General features: G+C 36.7%; 1 protein-coding gene across 4 annotated transcripts in view; it reads left to right on the top strand.

Annotated features, from left to right (window-relative positions):
- The first annotated feature begins 7 nt into the window (after positions 1–7).
- The window catches only part of SLC30A6 (solute carrier family 30 member 6), a 35,209-nt gene continuing 21,181 nt past the window's right edge, over positions 8–14,035 (top strand). The window contains exons 1-5 of one of the 4 annotated variants that reach the window (XM_082426997.1): positions 8–89; positions 4,813–4,899; positions 9,817–9,901; positions 10,922–10,964; positions 12,921–12,986. In XM_082426997.1, coding sequence (XP_082283123.1) covers positions 87–89; positions 4,813–4,899; positions 9,817–9,901; positions 10,922–10,964; positions 12,921–12,986 — 284 coding nt within the window. In that variant the 5' untranslated portion in view covers positions 8–86. Of the gene's footprint in view, positions 90–641; positions 661–4,812; positions 4,900–9,736; positions 9,902–10,921; positions 10,965–12,920; positions 12,987–14,035 lie in introns of those variants that run through there. The other 3 variants (XM_082426996.1, XM_082426999.1, XM_082426998.1) reach the window with 3 other exon arrangements.

The following is a 14,035-nucleotide window of genomic DNA, read 5'->3' as shown; positions in this document are numbered from 1 at the left end:
CGGCCTCTGATGCCCAACCCCCTTCCGCTCTAGGGAAAAACCAGCTCCTAGACCGTCTTCCGGCGGGAGATGTGCCCCTCCTTATCATGGTGAGTTGGCCGGGGTTATGAGGAGGGTTTCTGTCGTAAATGATTCCTCTTATCCTTTCTGGTCCTGAAGCGGCCTTGACATGCCTCAGCCACCCAGAGGTGGGGTTGTCGGAGTTATGCTCGGGGTCCCCGGGAGGAGCGGCTGGCGTCCGAGAGCGTGCCATCAGAGCTCTGATGCCCCCTCGCTCCCTCACCCGGTTCCTTTGCTGTTCCGGACCCCGGCCCCGCTCCAGGCCGACCTTTAGGCTCTGGGCGAGTTTATGACTCCTCCCTGCAGTGACATCTTTGATATAGAAATAAAAGTCTTTGCCAGTGTCAGCGACTACAACACCAACAAAAGATCAGAAAACAAGTCCACAGCAGCAACGACCGTATTAGTGATGCTTACAGCAGTGACGATAACACTGGCGTAAATAAAGAGGATGGTTAGTAGGGTATTGAGGCTGACGCCCCAGTCTCCAACTTGCCTTTATCGAGTGCGACAGCCGGGTATGGCAGCAGCTTTCAGAAGGCCAAAGACTGGCGAAAGTCAAGGTGTTGATAGTGCCTCTTACTGCAGCTTATTTTGTGTGTGCGTTTGTAGATCCCAGTATACCGTATGGCTTTGGGGATGTGGTATTCAAATTTTGTTAGAGGTGCTAGTCATTTTATTCCTTTAGAAATCAAGTATATAGCTCTCTGAATTTTATCTAAGGATAAGCAGTTGATTGTGATTTCAGTGTCAAAAGAGGTACACACCATTGTATCAGAAAATTCATGGGTCTCTTATTGATAGCCTGTATATGACAAAAGGACCACGTTTCTGTGCCCCAGCACTGACACTCTAAGTTTTTTCCTTGAGTGGATATGGTCGAAAAAATGTCTTATTCACATATTTGAAAATATTTTCTAAATTTCCTGTAATCCTTCCTTTACATACAGAAAGTGGGTAAAAGTTTACCTTTTTTGCTGACCAAATAGCTGTGTTCTTCAGAACACTCACCACTGTGTAGCCAGAGTTAAGTTTCTAAAACTTGACCATGCCACTCCCTTGCTTAAAATTCTTCCGTTTTTTTTCCTTTAGCCTGAAAGCTAAAGTCCTGTTTAGTATGGCAAGCAAAGACATCTGTAGTCTAGCTTCTTACCTTTACAGCCTCTTTTTACACATACATACATACATACACCCATATTCCAGCTACAGTGAACAGCTTGCAGATTGTGCTCTAAGAATTAGACCTTTGCACCAAATTAATATACGCTCTTCTCTCTGCCAGAATTGCTCTCCATTTGCTGTCTGCCATCCTTATCAGTATAACCCTTAACATGTCCTTTAGTCTCTTTCATGAGCCTTTCTGCCATGTCTCAACATCCTATTAAGTGCCTCCTTTACGCTCCTGTGAGGGTGCTTTTTACTAGTAACATCTGGTGCATTTTACCAGACTGTGTTAAAGTTGTGTATTCACTTGTCTTTCTCACTTCCTAGGCTGTAAGCTTTTTGAGAGGAGGACCTATGTATTCACTCTGATATCCCCAGAGCCTTTTGTACAGTGCCTGGCCCAGAGGAAGTTTTCAATAAATATCTGTTTTATAGAACACTGGATAAGTAACCGTGGCAGTAAATTTTTATGCGTGAAACATTAGTAATAAGGGAAATAGTAGCATTTAAGTTTTATTTTTAAAGTTACCCCTTATGTATTATTTATTTATAACATGCTATGTGCAAAACGTAGTGCTTTCTTAGAAAATGTCAAGGAAGTATAGCTCTTGTCATTAGTGAAGTTACTAAAAAATTAACTTACCATGCAAGATGACAAGATGAAGGCTAGCCTATGGTTAGTTACAAAGCAAGTGGCATAAAAAACTATAGTTTGAATAATCTAATAAGGCTTCATGTAGGAAGTGAAGCAGTAAACTGAGTACTTTGTCCCTTACTCCAGTACTCTTAGTCTACTATTCATTACTCTCATTTGGATGAGGAAACGGAGAGGTCAGGTAACTTGCTAAGTGCTTCAGGGCTATTAGTGCTTGGGTTAGACGAGTCTGGCCTTTTTACTCTAGAATGGTATGATCATGAGACAAGGAGAACAGCAGGTTAGTTGGAGTTGAGGATTCTTATCTGGAGCAAGAGGAAAAAAATGGAAAGAAACTGAGGCTAACTCATTGAAAGCATTGAGTTCCAAGTTGTAAAATTTGGAGTTTATCCTGATAGCAGTGGAGAGCCAATATAATTTTGGAAAGAGTGACGTGAAAATTAGGATTTTTGTGGGTTTTCCCCCACTATCAGAATGGCATCAGAAATGGCCCTCTGCCTTTTAGAAACCTTATTGATTGTTTTAACCTGAAACTATTTTTTAAAATATTTTTATTTATTTATTTATTCATTTGTTTGTCTGCACTGGGTCTTGGTTGCAGCATGCAGGATCTTTAGTTGCGGCATGCGAACTTTTAGTTGCAGCATGTGGGATCTAGTTCCCTGATCAGGGATCGAACCCAGGCCCCCAGCATTGGGAGCTCGGAGTCTTAGTCACTGGACCACCAGGGAAGTCCTTTAACCTGAAACTTAAAGTAACTGAAATAATTTAAAATGGGCTGAAGTTAGAAGATATTCAAGGATACCAGTATTAAGTAGAATTTATCTTTGGGACCAAAATGTCCACACATAATTCTTTAAGACTACAGTATGTTTGTTGACATTAGCATTTATTAACATCTCAGGTGAAAATAGTATACTGTTCCTTTTCAGCTGAATTGATTTAGCAGAGCCTTAGGGTTATACATATACACTGGTCTTTATTTGGATATGAAAATTAGTTGCACCTTTTTCCTGATACTTTATTTTTACATTTTTAAAAATACTTTTTACTTTAACTTTTTATTGTGGAAATTTTCATACATACACAAAAGTAGAGAGAATCTAACATTATGAGCCCCCATGTAGCCATAACTTGGCCTCGACAGTTATCAACATTTTGCTGTTTTTGTTATGCCAGATTTCTAGAGCTCGGCCTATTTTCTGCCTTTCCTGAGTCTAAACATAATGCAACTAATGACATGTAAAACTTGAAGAAATGGGATATATCATTTTATAACTATTGAGATGTTTCTAGATGCTGACTATAGGAAAATCATACCTCTGCTTGAATGGATCTGAAAGTTTTTCACATTTTTAATCTGTTAACTCCTAGTTCCACTGCTATCTGTGGAGCTTCGGTGTTTGAATCAAATTGGCCAACTTTAATGGGGTAGAAATGTAGTATGGTTGTTATAGTGATTGTGGCCTTTACCATCTAAGAAAATGTTTTGTTAAAATTAAAATCCAAAAATTTAAGTACATGGCACTTAGCAATCAAATTATTATGTATGACCCGTTGAAAATTGTGAAGGATTTTTTTTCCCCTAGAAACAATTACTTTGCTTTTGTAATAACAAAGATTTTCACAGCTTATTTTTCGAGGGTGTTTTTTTGTTTTGTTTTTTTGTAGAGTATTGTATTCCCATCATGAAAGTGTAGTAAAATTGATCAGTTTTTTCCCCTTTACAGCTTCTTGGTTTTATGTCCTATTAAGAAAAGTCTTCTCCACATACAAGATTATAAAATTATACATCCATGAGTTTCTTCAGTTATTCTATTGTTTTATATATATATATTTTAAATGGGAGTTAACAAGAGTTACCAAACTCTTTTTTTTTTAAATTAATTAATTTATTTATTTATTTATGGCTGTGTTGGGTCTTCGTTTCTGTGCGAGGGCTTTCTCTAGTTGTGGCAAGTGGGGGCCACTCTTCATCGCGGTGCGCGGGCCTCTCATTATCGCGGCCTCTCTTGTTGAGGAGCACACGCTCCAGACGCGCAGGCTCAGTAATTGTGGCTCACGGGCTCAGTTGCTCCGCGGCATGTGGGATCTTCCTAGACCAGGGCTCGAACCCGTGTGCGCTGCATTGGCAGGCAGATTCTCAACCACTGCGCCACCAGGGAAGCCCCTATATTTTGATTTTAAAATAATGAAAAATTAGAGTGAGTAGTAAGGATCCAACTTTACCTTTTTCCAAATACTATTTATTGAATAACTCATACTTTCTCCCACTGATACTGGATACTACCTTAATCACAGGCTAATTTCCTATGTGTGCTTGAGCTCTCCTTTATGTTAAGGCTTTCTTACATGGTTTCCTGGACTTGAGTGGTAAATCCCACTGTAATCACCATTCAGTCTCTTCTCTCATTGGTAACCCCCCTGCCATGACCTTTCTCTGCTAGTACCATACTGTGTACTAGCAGGGACCATGGAAGCTAGCTAGGATGTCACATACTTTGAATGCCTGAGAGAGAAACTCAGAGGTTTTCCTGTAATAATAGTTGCCAAACCTTTCATATATAAAGCTTTAATTAGGTAAATTGTAATAATTTCTTTCCAGTAGAGCTATTTGGCAAACTGGTTTTCTGGTTCAAAATTGCCTAATCCATTAAAAAAAAAAAAAGAGTTTGGTCTAGAGCTAAAATGCCTGGGTTTGAATTCCTGCTCAGCCATTACTAGCATTGTGTGCTTAGACAATTTACTAAAAATTGTTTCCACCACATAGATGATTGTGAGGCTTAACTAGGTAAATACATGCAAAGTGTCTAGAATAATTGCTTGGGACATAATGAGCATTCAAGAAATGTTAGTTGTTATTACTATATCGCAGGAATGAAGAAGATTAGATACTTAAATGCTGATTTGTGTACTTTTTGTTTGCTTTAAAGGGGACAATTCATCTTTTTAGAAAACCACAAAGATCTTTTTTTGGCAAGTTATTGCAGGAATTTAGACTTGTAGCAGCTGATCGAAGGGTAAGTTATTTTTATTCCTTAACCCTAATTTTAATTATTGCACAAACATTATAACATTGAAGAAAGGTAATTTTTAAGGCAAATAGAAATCACTCCTGATCCATCACATTGTTTTCATTTTTTTTATGTTGGATAAGTAATTTTTAATGTAAAATTACAGTACTTTAGTATACAGTTGTTTTGCCTGGGAGGAAGCTAGGCTTTGGTTAGTTTTTATTCTAATTCTAAAGAATTTTGAAGAAAAAATGTTTGGTGATAGCCTTATGTTGTTAGTTTTTTTAGCAAATTAAGTGGATGTGGTCTGAAGCCACATTTTCTCATTTTTAATGTAAGGCAGAAAAAATAAGTTATGCTTTGAGACTATAAATAGACAATCGATACCCTTTTTGGTCACCAATGTAGACCTTCTAGTTATTATTCTGTTTTCATTGTTCTTATTATTGTCTTATACTGTAAGCTCCCTGAAGGCAGTGACTATGTCTCTTTTGCTCACTTTTTTTTTTTTTAAACATCTTTATTGGAGTATAATTGCTTTACAATGTTGTGTTAGTTTCTGCCATATAACAAAGTTAATCAGCTATACGTATACATATATCCCCTCCTTTTTTAATAAAAGTACAAAATAAGCATCCAACAAATATTTGATGAATTTTAAATAATCCTAGCTTCAATGTAACATAATAAGCAGTAGCAATGATATTGACCACGTATTATAATACTAAACTAAAGATTTCTTTTCTTTGTTTTTTACCACTATATCTCCTGTTTCTAAAACCTTGGGATATGGTCAGAACTCATTAATTCTGGTATTTGGAAATATTATCATCTCTGAACGTTAAACTCTAAGAGCCACGGGTAGGAAACTTATCTGCTTCTTTTGTATCTAGTCATTTAGGATGATCTCTTTTTTTTTTTTAATATTTATTTATTTATTTGGCTGCATCAGGTCTTAGTTGTGGCACACAGGATCTTTTATTGTGGCGTGTGGGCATAGTTGCCCCGTGGCATATGGGATCTTAGTTCTCCAACCAGGGATCGAACCCGAGTCCTCTGCATTGGAAGGTGGATTCTTAACCACTGGACCACCAGGGAAGTCCCTAGGATGATCTCTTGAGAACAGATAGTTATAACTTTATGATGTTGATGGAAAGCAACTATATTGCAGGAGGAAGCAGCAAGTTCTTTAACAGTACACTTCACTGAAGCATAGTATACCACAGAATAGGTAGTAGGAACAAAACCAATATAGGAACACCTGAATTGTACAGATAACCTCTATCATAATTTAAATCTTAAGAGGTACACCTGGCTCATCTCTTCATTGCTTTTCCTGTCTTAGTTCTTGGTGATTTCATATTTCATGTGGAAGATCCTTACCTCTCAGTTCCTCACCACAAATAATCTTGTCCTGTATCCCTCCCAACCATCCCCTCCTATGATCATACCATAAACCTTATCATTTATAATAACTATATCCTCCCATTGTCTCAATTTAAGCATTTTACTCATCAGTCACTACCTCTTGTCTTCCCAGTTCACTCCTATTACTAGGACCTCCAGTCCATTGACTCTGCTATATTTTCACTATTTTTCACCTCTCTTATCCTCATTTACTTACTTATCAATTTAGATTCTCTGGTCCATCATTTTCATTTTCTTGCATATGACTTCAACTCCTTTGTGCCCTTCTTCTGTCTATCATACTTCCTTGGCAAATCCTTAACCTCATTAAGTCCACTTTTTTCCTACTCTGTACCTGCATGCAAGCAACTGAATGGAGCCTTAAAAAAAACACAAAACCATGCTGACTGGTCTCCCTTTAAATTCATGATCAAGTATGCCATTACTATGACCCATACTATATGTTCCTAGTTTATTCAGTTTCCAGTTTCCTAAGTGACAGTTTCATACCATTTTCTTTCACTTCTGTCCTCAAACTCCCAAAAGCTTATTCATCCCCACTCTAACCTGTTCATCTTGCTTCCTGTTTCGCTGAGGGAAAAGAAGTTATCAGGAGAAAACTTCCGCATCCTGTCATTAGCATATCTACCAACACTCTGCCTTCCCTCCTATTTTGTGAATGAACTGTCTGATCTGCTATATAAGGCTAGTTCTTCCACTGTTGCCTACTCAAAGACAGCATTCCTATAATGGTTCCTTCTGTCTCTTGCACTGTTGTTCCTTCTTGAATCATTCTCCTTCTCCTTCTTGCATCATAATTACATGCCATATATTCCACTCTCAGCTACTGCTTCCTTTCTCTGCTTCCTTTTATACAAAAGTACTTAGAAGAATTGTCTTTACTCTCTTTGTTCACTTTTTCTCCCTGTTTCTATTAAACAAAACCAGTCTGATTCTAGTCGCCACTTATCCACAGAAACAGCTTTTAAAAGGTAACTAATAACTTCTATGTTGCCAAAAGCGATGGTCATCCTCATTTCCCATCTTATTTGACCTTCAATGGCATTTGATGAAAAACAGTCTCTTCCACCTTAAAGCAGTTTTATTCATATGGACTCTGAAATGCCACTGTTGATTTTCCTCCTACTTACTTGGCCATTATTTTTAGTCTCCTTTCTTACTTTCCTCTCATCTTTCTGACCTCTTAAGTTTTGGAGTGTCCCAGGGCTTATGGAGCTCTGGCCTCTCTTGTTTACATTCATTCCATTTAGGTGACACTTTCATTACCATATGCTGATGACCCTATATTTATATCTCAGTCCCTATCTTCTTCCCTACCTCCAATTCCTATATATAATGGACTTCTCAACATTTTCACCTGGATATCTAATAGGCATCTCAAATTTAATATGATCAAACCTGAACTTTGATTTTCTATCACTCCTTCACTACATGGCTCAGGCCAGAAACCTTGGAGTCACTTTTACCCATCTCTTTCCCTCACTCCTCACATCTGCTTTATAAGTAATTCTTGCCGGCTCTATCTTCAGTATAATACTCAGAATCTGACTCTTTTAACACCTTCCTATCACGTTCAAAGCCACCATCATTTCCCACATGGTTTATTGCAATCACATTCTAAGTGGTCTTCCTACTTTCATCCTTGCCCCTGTGCAGTATATTCTACATAGGGAAGCTGAATGAGCTTTTTAAAATGAAAGCTAAGTCACTTTTCATCTCATCTGGAATACATCCCAATTCTTTTCCTGGAGTACATGACACTACTTGATGTAGCCCCAGACTCCCTCTCAGCTCTCTTGTCTAGCTGTCCTCAGCCATTCTTCTATCTCAAAGAATTTGCACTGTGGTTCCCATTTTCTCTCCCAGATATCTGCATGCTTAGCACCTTGACCTCTTTCTGATTTCTGGTCACATGTCGCCTTACCAAAGGAGTCTTTTCTGACCACGCTGTCTAGAAGAGCAGCTCTTCCATGTCTTCCATTTACTGTGTTCTTACTGTATTTTTTCTTCTAGCACTTATCACCACCTGACCTTATATATTTGCTTATTGTCTGTCACCTCACCTGGATTATAAGGTCCATGTTTTGTTCACTGCTGTATCTCCAGTGCCTAGAATAGTGTCTGTTACAAAATAGATACTCAAATATTTGTTGATTAATAGCTTGATTCAGCATTAGAACTGCATGCATTAAATGCTTTATCCTCCTTTTCTGACTGCTGTTGAATCCCTGTCCTGACTAGACCCCATATCTAATCATTTCATTAATGTCCTCACTAGTATTAGAGTCCCTTGTCTTGTTAATCTATCATATCAGTTCTCAAGTCTCTAACATCCCTATCTCACTTGCTTTTCTGGTTTTGCTCATGGGTGTAGAGGAAGTTCCACAGTGGTGTCTACCATAAACTCATGTTGGTAATTATTGTTCTTCTTTTTGATGATTCAGTAGTATATTCACCATAACATCTATTCTGCAGATCCTCTTCTAGATTTAAGTTTCCAGTGCTACTTTATCATATCCCCTAATTTTAGAAAATGGCCTTGCTTCTTCCTTTCTAGACTGTTACCTCTGTGTTACATCACTGTCATTTCTTTCTGCCTTACAAGTTCTCTTTCTCTCCCGTTACCTTCCTACCCTTCTCACTTTTCTCACAGGTGGTGTTCTTCCTTTCTAGACCTACACCTTTCATCTGTATTGTAAAACCATCCTATCCCATACCATACTTGACCTTAGCAATTACATGTTTAATTTTAACACCTCCAAATAACTACCTTTTCACTAATTTATTTCACCTCTACTTTCAAACAAGCATAGGTCTCCCTTTGTAGGGAGAGGAGCAGAACAAAAATAAAAAACAGTTCACTTGATCTCTTCTTCCTTTATTTTTAGAATGCTCTTCCTCCTTCCTCTAAATCCTAGCTATTTCAAGGTGTATCTCAGATCCTCCGTTTTCTGTGAACTTCTAAACTGTGGTAATCTTTCCCTCTTTTGCAGTCCTATTTCATACAATTTATTTGGTAAATAACCAAGTACTGCTCTTTTTTGGTGAGTGAGTGGGCAGGGTAACTTTATTTTGATGTAACATCAAACTTACAGAAATGTTATGAGTATAAGGAACTCCCTTATACCCTTTATTCACATTCATCAATTGCTTTACATTTTGCCCCATTTGTTTTTATCATCGTCTCTACATGTTTATAGAGACAAAATTATATTCAAATGTCAGCATATTTTCTCAACTATTTGAGAGTTTGTGTGTCAGAATTCATTTTCTCTTGAATAATTCCCCTTCTAGAATTATTCTTTTAGGCTTATATATTATAATAGTAACTTGGTTGATGATAATTTTGGTAGTTTTAGAAAATGTGGCACTTCAACTTTTTGAAACAAGTTGTGCTTATTCCTTTGAATATTAGAGTATGAATCACAGCAACTTGAATGGACCCAGAGAAGTTTATCAGCATTTGTACAATAAGAATGATTTTCTTTTTCACAGTCCTGGAAGATACTGCTGTTTGGTGCAATAAACTTAACATGTACTGGCTTCCTGCTAATGTGGTGCAGTTCCACTAATAGTATAGGTATGTCACTATTCTTATTTTTAGGAGTTAATTATTTCACTTTTATTGTTCTCATTTTAAATAAAGGTATGTCTTCCTTTACATAGAATATATTATTCTGAACTATAACTGAAAAGATTTAAATGAGAGAATCTATTCCAAAAGTACCTTGTAAACTATAAAATTGGTTCAGTTGTTAGGCATTATCATTTAAAATGAGCTTTTTAAAAAAAAAATTTAAATCTATTTGAAAAACTAAGATTTCTTTTTATTTTTTAATTGAGGTATTGATTTACATTATTATATTAGTTTCAGGTGTACAGCATAGTGATTCAGTATTTTTATAGATTATACTCCACTAAAAATTATTGCAAAATAATGGCTATAATTCCCTGTGCTGTACAATTGATCCTTGTTGCTTATCTATTTTATACATAGTAGTGTGTATATCTTAATCTCTTACCCTTATCTTGCCCCTTTCCCACTGGTAACCACTAGTTTGTTTTCTATACCTGTGAGTCTGTTTTATAAATAGTGCTGCTGTGAACATTGGGGTGCATGTATCTTTTTTGTGAGATTTCCTTTTAATGTGATAGATTAGTTCTTCAGTTTATATAGTGTATAAATAAAATTTTATGATTTATTGAGTTTTTCCCTTGAAAAGGGAAATCTAATATTTTTCTTGTGTCGTGACTCTTATGTTTTTATTTACCATTATTTTCATCCTGCTATTTTAAAAATACATTTAAAATAGTACTCCGATGACAGAAGAAGGCAAAAAATTGATCACAGGGCTTTTGAGCATATACTGCTTCATTTTTCCTGATGGAGAAATCAGGTTCTAAAGTAAGCTTTTGTATTAACCAACTTTGGCTACATATATTCGTCAAATTTACTAGATAATTGCCAACATATGAGATTAATCAGTGACTCATGTTTTTTGGTGATGGATGTCCCTGTTATGAACAATTTTGGTGATTTGTTGTATTTCCTAACAATGGATTCAGTAACATTTTAATCAGTCTTTTTGTTGTGTTGCAGCTTTAACTGCCTATACTTACCTGACCATTTTTGATCTTTTTAGGTAAGTTTTAAAAATGCTCCTTAATGTTTTTACTTCCTTCCTTCCTTACCTACTTACTTACTTACTTACTTATTTATTTACGGCTGTGTTGGGTCTTCATTGCTATGCGCGGGCTTTCTCTAGTTGTGTCAAGTGGGAGCTACTCTTCATTGCGGTGCGCGGGCTTCTCACTGCGGTGGCTTCTCTTGTTGCAGAGCACCGGCTCTGGGCGTGAGGGCTTCATTAGTTGTGGCATGCGGGCTTAGTTGCTCCATGGCATGTGGGATCCTCCCGGACCAGGGATCGAACCTGTGTCCCCTGCATTGGCAGGCAGATTCTTAACCATTGAGCCACCAGGAAAGTCCCCTCCTTAATGTTGTTGTTGTTGTTTTTTTTAATAAATTTATTTATTTATTTTTAGCTGCATTGGGTCTTCGTTGCTGTGCAAGGTCTTCCTCTAGTTGCGGCGAGCGGGGGCTACTCTTTGTTGTAGTGCGTAGGCTCTCATTGCAGTGGCTTTTCTTGTTGCAGAGCACAGGCTCTAGGCGCGCGGGCTTCAGTAGTTGTGGAATGCAGGCTCAGTAGTTGTGGCTCGCAGGCTCTAGCGGGCTTTAGAGCTCAGGCTCAGTAGTTGTGGCACATGGGCATAGTTGCTCCGTGGCATGTGGGATCTTCCTGGACCAGGGCTCGAACCCGTGTCCCCTGCATTGGCAGGTGGATTGTTAATCACTGCGCCACCAGGGAAGCCCCTTCTTAATGTTTTGAAGCTAGTAAGGAATTTGTTATCAACTATACTTCATTTGAAAAACAGAAAGGAGACCTCCAGAAGGCTTCCCCAGTGTTTTACTCCTGACCTTGATTGGTGGTTAAATGGGTGTTTTTCTTCTATTTGTTAAAATGTACATATGTGCTTTATGCACATTTCTGTGTAAATGTCCTATTTTGAATAAAACGATAAAATTAAACTAAGAAAAAGTTTGTTGCACTGAATTTATGAAGTTTTCTTTACTTAAAGGAAAGTTATCTGTGAAATAAGTAAAATTATCAACGTGGACCATATGTACAAATAATAATTAGAAGTTATGCTGGAAGAAAATACCCCATTTATATAGCAACAGAAAAGATATAATACCCAGACTTTAGGTCAGGTGCCTACCTGTAGATGAGTCAGCTGTGACCAGGGAGCAGGAACATGTAAGAACATACTAGTTCCCACTGTAACCATGTGGATGGGAAAAGAAATGAGGGATATTAATAACTGCAAAGTATATATGTAATTGTGAGCTAGAGAGATGACCTATTGGCTCCTGCTTTGGGGACCTTTCATATTTCCAAATAAAGGTTGCAGAATGCTTAGACCATATGTCTCCAAGATCCGTGCCATAAAAGTATGTTATAAGGATGTCTTTTTCATCAGTCACATAACTAAATCTTCTTGATTGGTCTAAAACAGATAGTTGTTACCTGAATTTCACACTGTAGTAAGTTGTTTTAGAGTGAATCTCCACTATACTTAGAAAGTAACCATAACTTTATCCCATCCAGAATGTTGTCAGGGTGTTATTAATATTTAGTTTAACTTTTAACAGAGATTAAATAGAGTTTATCAAAGTTAAAATGTATTGCATATGCCTAGAATCAAGTAAATTACACTTACTATTACTGTGTCATTTTTTGCAGGCTCAGTTGTGGAAACCATTTAGGGCGGATAACTTTCTGAGTAGAGAAATTATGGGTTTAGGTTCTATTTAAGTGTCTTAATGGTATATCATAACTTCTTTCAGTTTCTCCCCATGTTAAAACTCACATTAAGGTGCTTATTGTGATTAGATTATAAATTATTAGAATAACTTGTTATTAGTTTAGTCTGCAAACACTATTAACTTTTAGCAACTTAGGTATTCTGAAAGCTAAATTTCTTTCTGTAAGTCCTCCAGTTCTAGTTCTAATGCTAAATTTATTTTCCTTTTTACTTAGTTTAATGACATGTTTAATAAGTTACTGGATAATGATGAGGAAACCTAGCCCTGCCTATTCATTTGGGTAAGTTCAAATTTTATTTTCTGCTAACTTATTGCTATTAAAGTAGTAGTTATACCAGGCAGTAAAGAGCTAGCTACAGTACTTGTAGAAAATAAATGCTGCCTGTTTAGTGGAATAGTGATCAGATAGTGAAAGTAGATAAAAAAGCATCTTCCAAGAGGATTCTAGATAAGGAACATGAATGTTTAAATTTAAATCATATTAAAGTAAAATGTTCACATTAATTTTTTTTCTATTTTATAAAACAAATCTTACATAAAATGTTCATTTTAAGTTCTTTAATATTTTGGTAATCTCTTATTTCAGTTAGAGAAAGTACAAAGGACTTTCATGTATGTATCTTCTAGATGTTAAAGTAAGTGGGATATAGTTTAACATTAATGCAGCAGTAGAGATGTATTTTTATCTTAAGACTGGATTTGTGACAGCAATGAACTGAAAAAGATTTTGAGATTTCTGTTTCTATAGTTTAGAAATTACTGAAAGTTAGAAAATAATCTTTTATATCAGAGGATTTTTAAAAATATGTTAGAAAAAAATGAGTTCTTTTCAGATTCAAGGAAACAACTTGAAAGAAGAATTTAACTTTGGTGAAGAAACTCTTGGACCAAACTTACCTTTCTTCTCCACCATACCATTTATTGGGATTATATTCTTTTGAACAAAATCAGGTTTTATTTACTTAAATAATGGGACAAAGTAAACATGAAATTTTAGTGTAAAATGAAGATATTTATAAGTGTCACTGAAATTTGATAGAGTTGGATTGATACGATAATCATTTGTAAAGTATAGATATCCATATATGGAAATCTGTGACTCTGAGTCAAGGCTTTTGGTTGTAAGCGACAGAAATCCAACTCAAACTAGTTTGGGGGAAAAATGTTAATTTACATAACCAAAGTGTGGGAAGACTGAGGTAAACTGGTATAGGGACTGGAACACTCAGGACATTGTCCTTCTCTTACCTCAAAAGGCCTGCTTTTCTCTGCATGTCAGGTTCAGTTTCTCAGACCACTTTTCTCCACTATCCTGGAATGATAACTTCT

Source organism: Balaenoptera physalus (assembly GCF_965194825.1).
Source record: "Balaenoptera physalus genome assembly, chromosome: 15".
Classification (NCBI taxonomy): Eukaryota; Metazoa; Chordata; class Mammalia; order Artiodactyla; family Balaenopteridae; genus Balaenoptera; species Balaenoptera physalus.
This window is presented reverse-complemented; position numbering and strand designations above follow the sequence as displayed.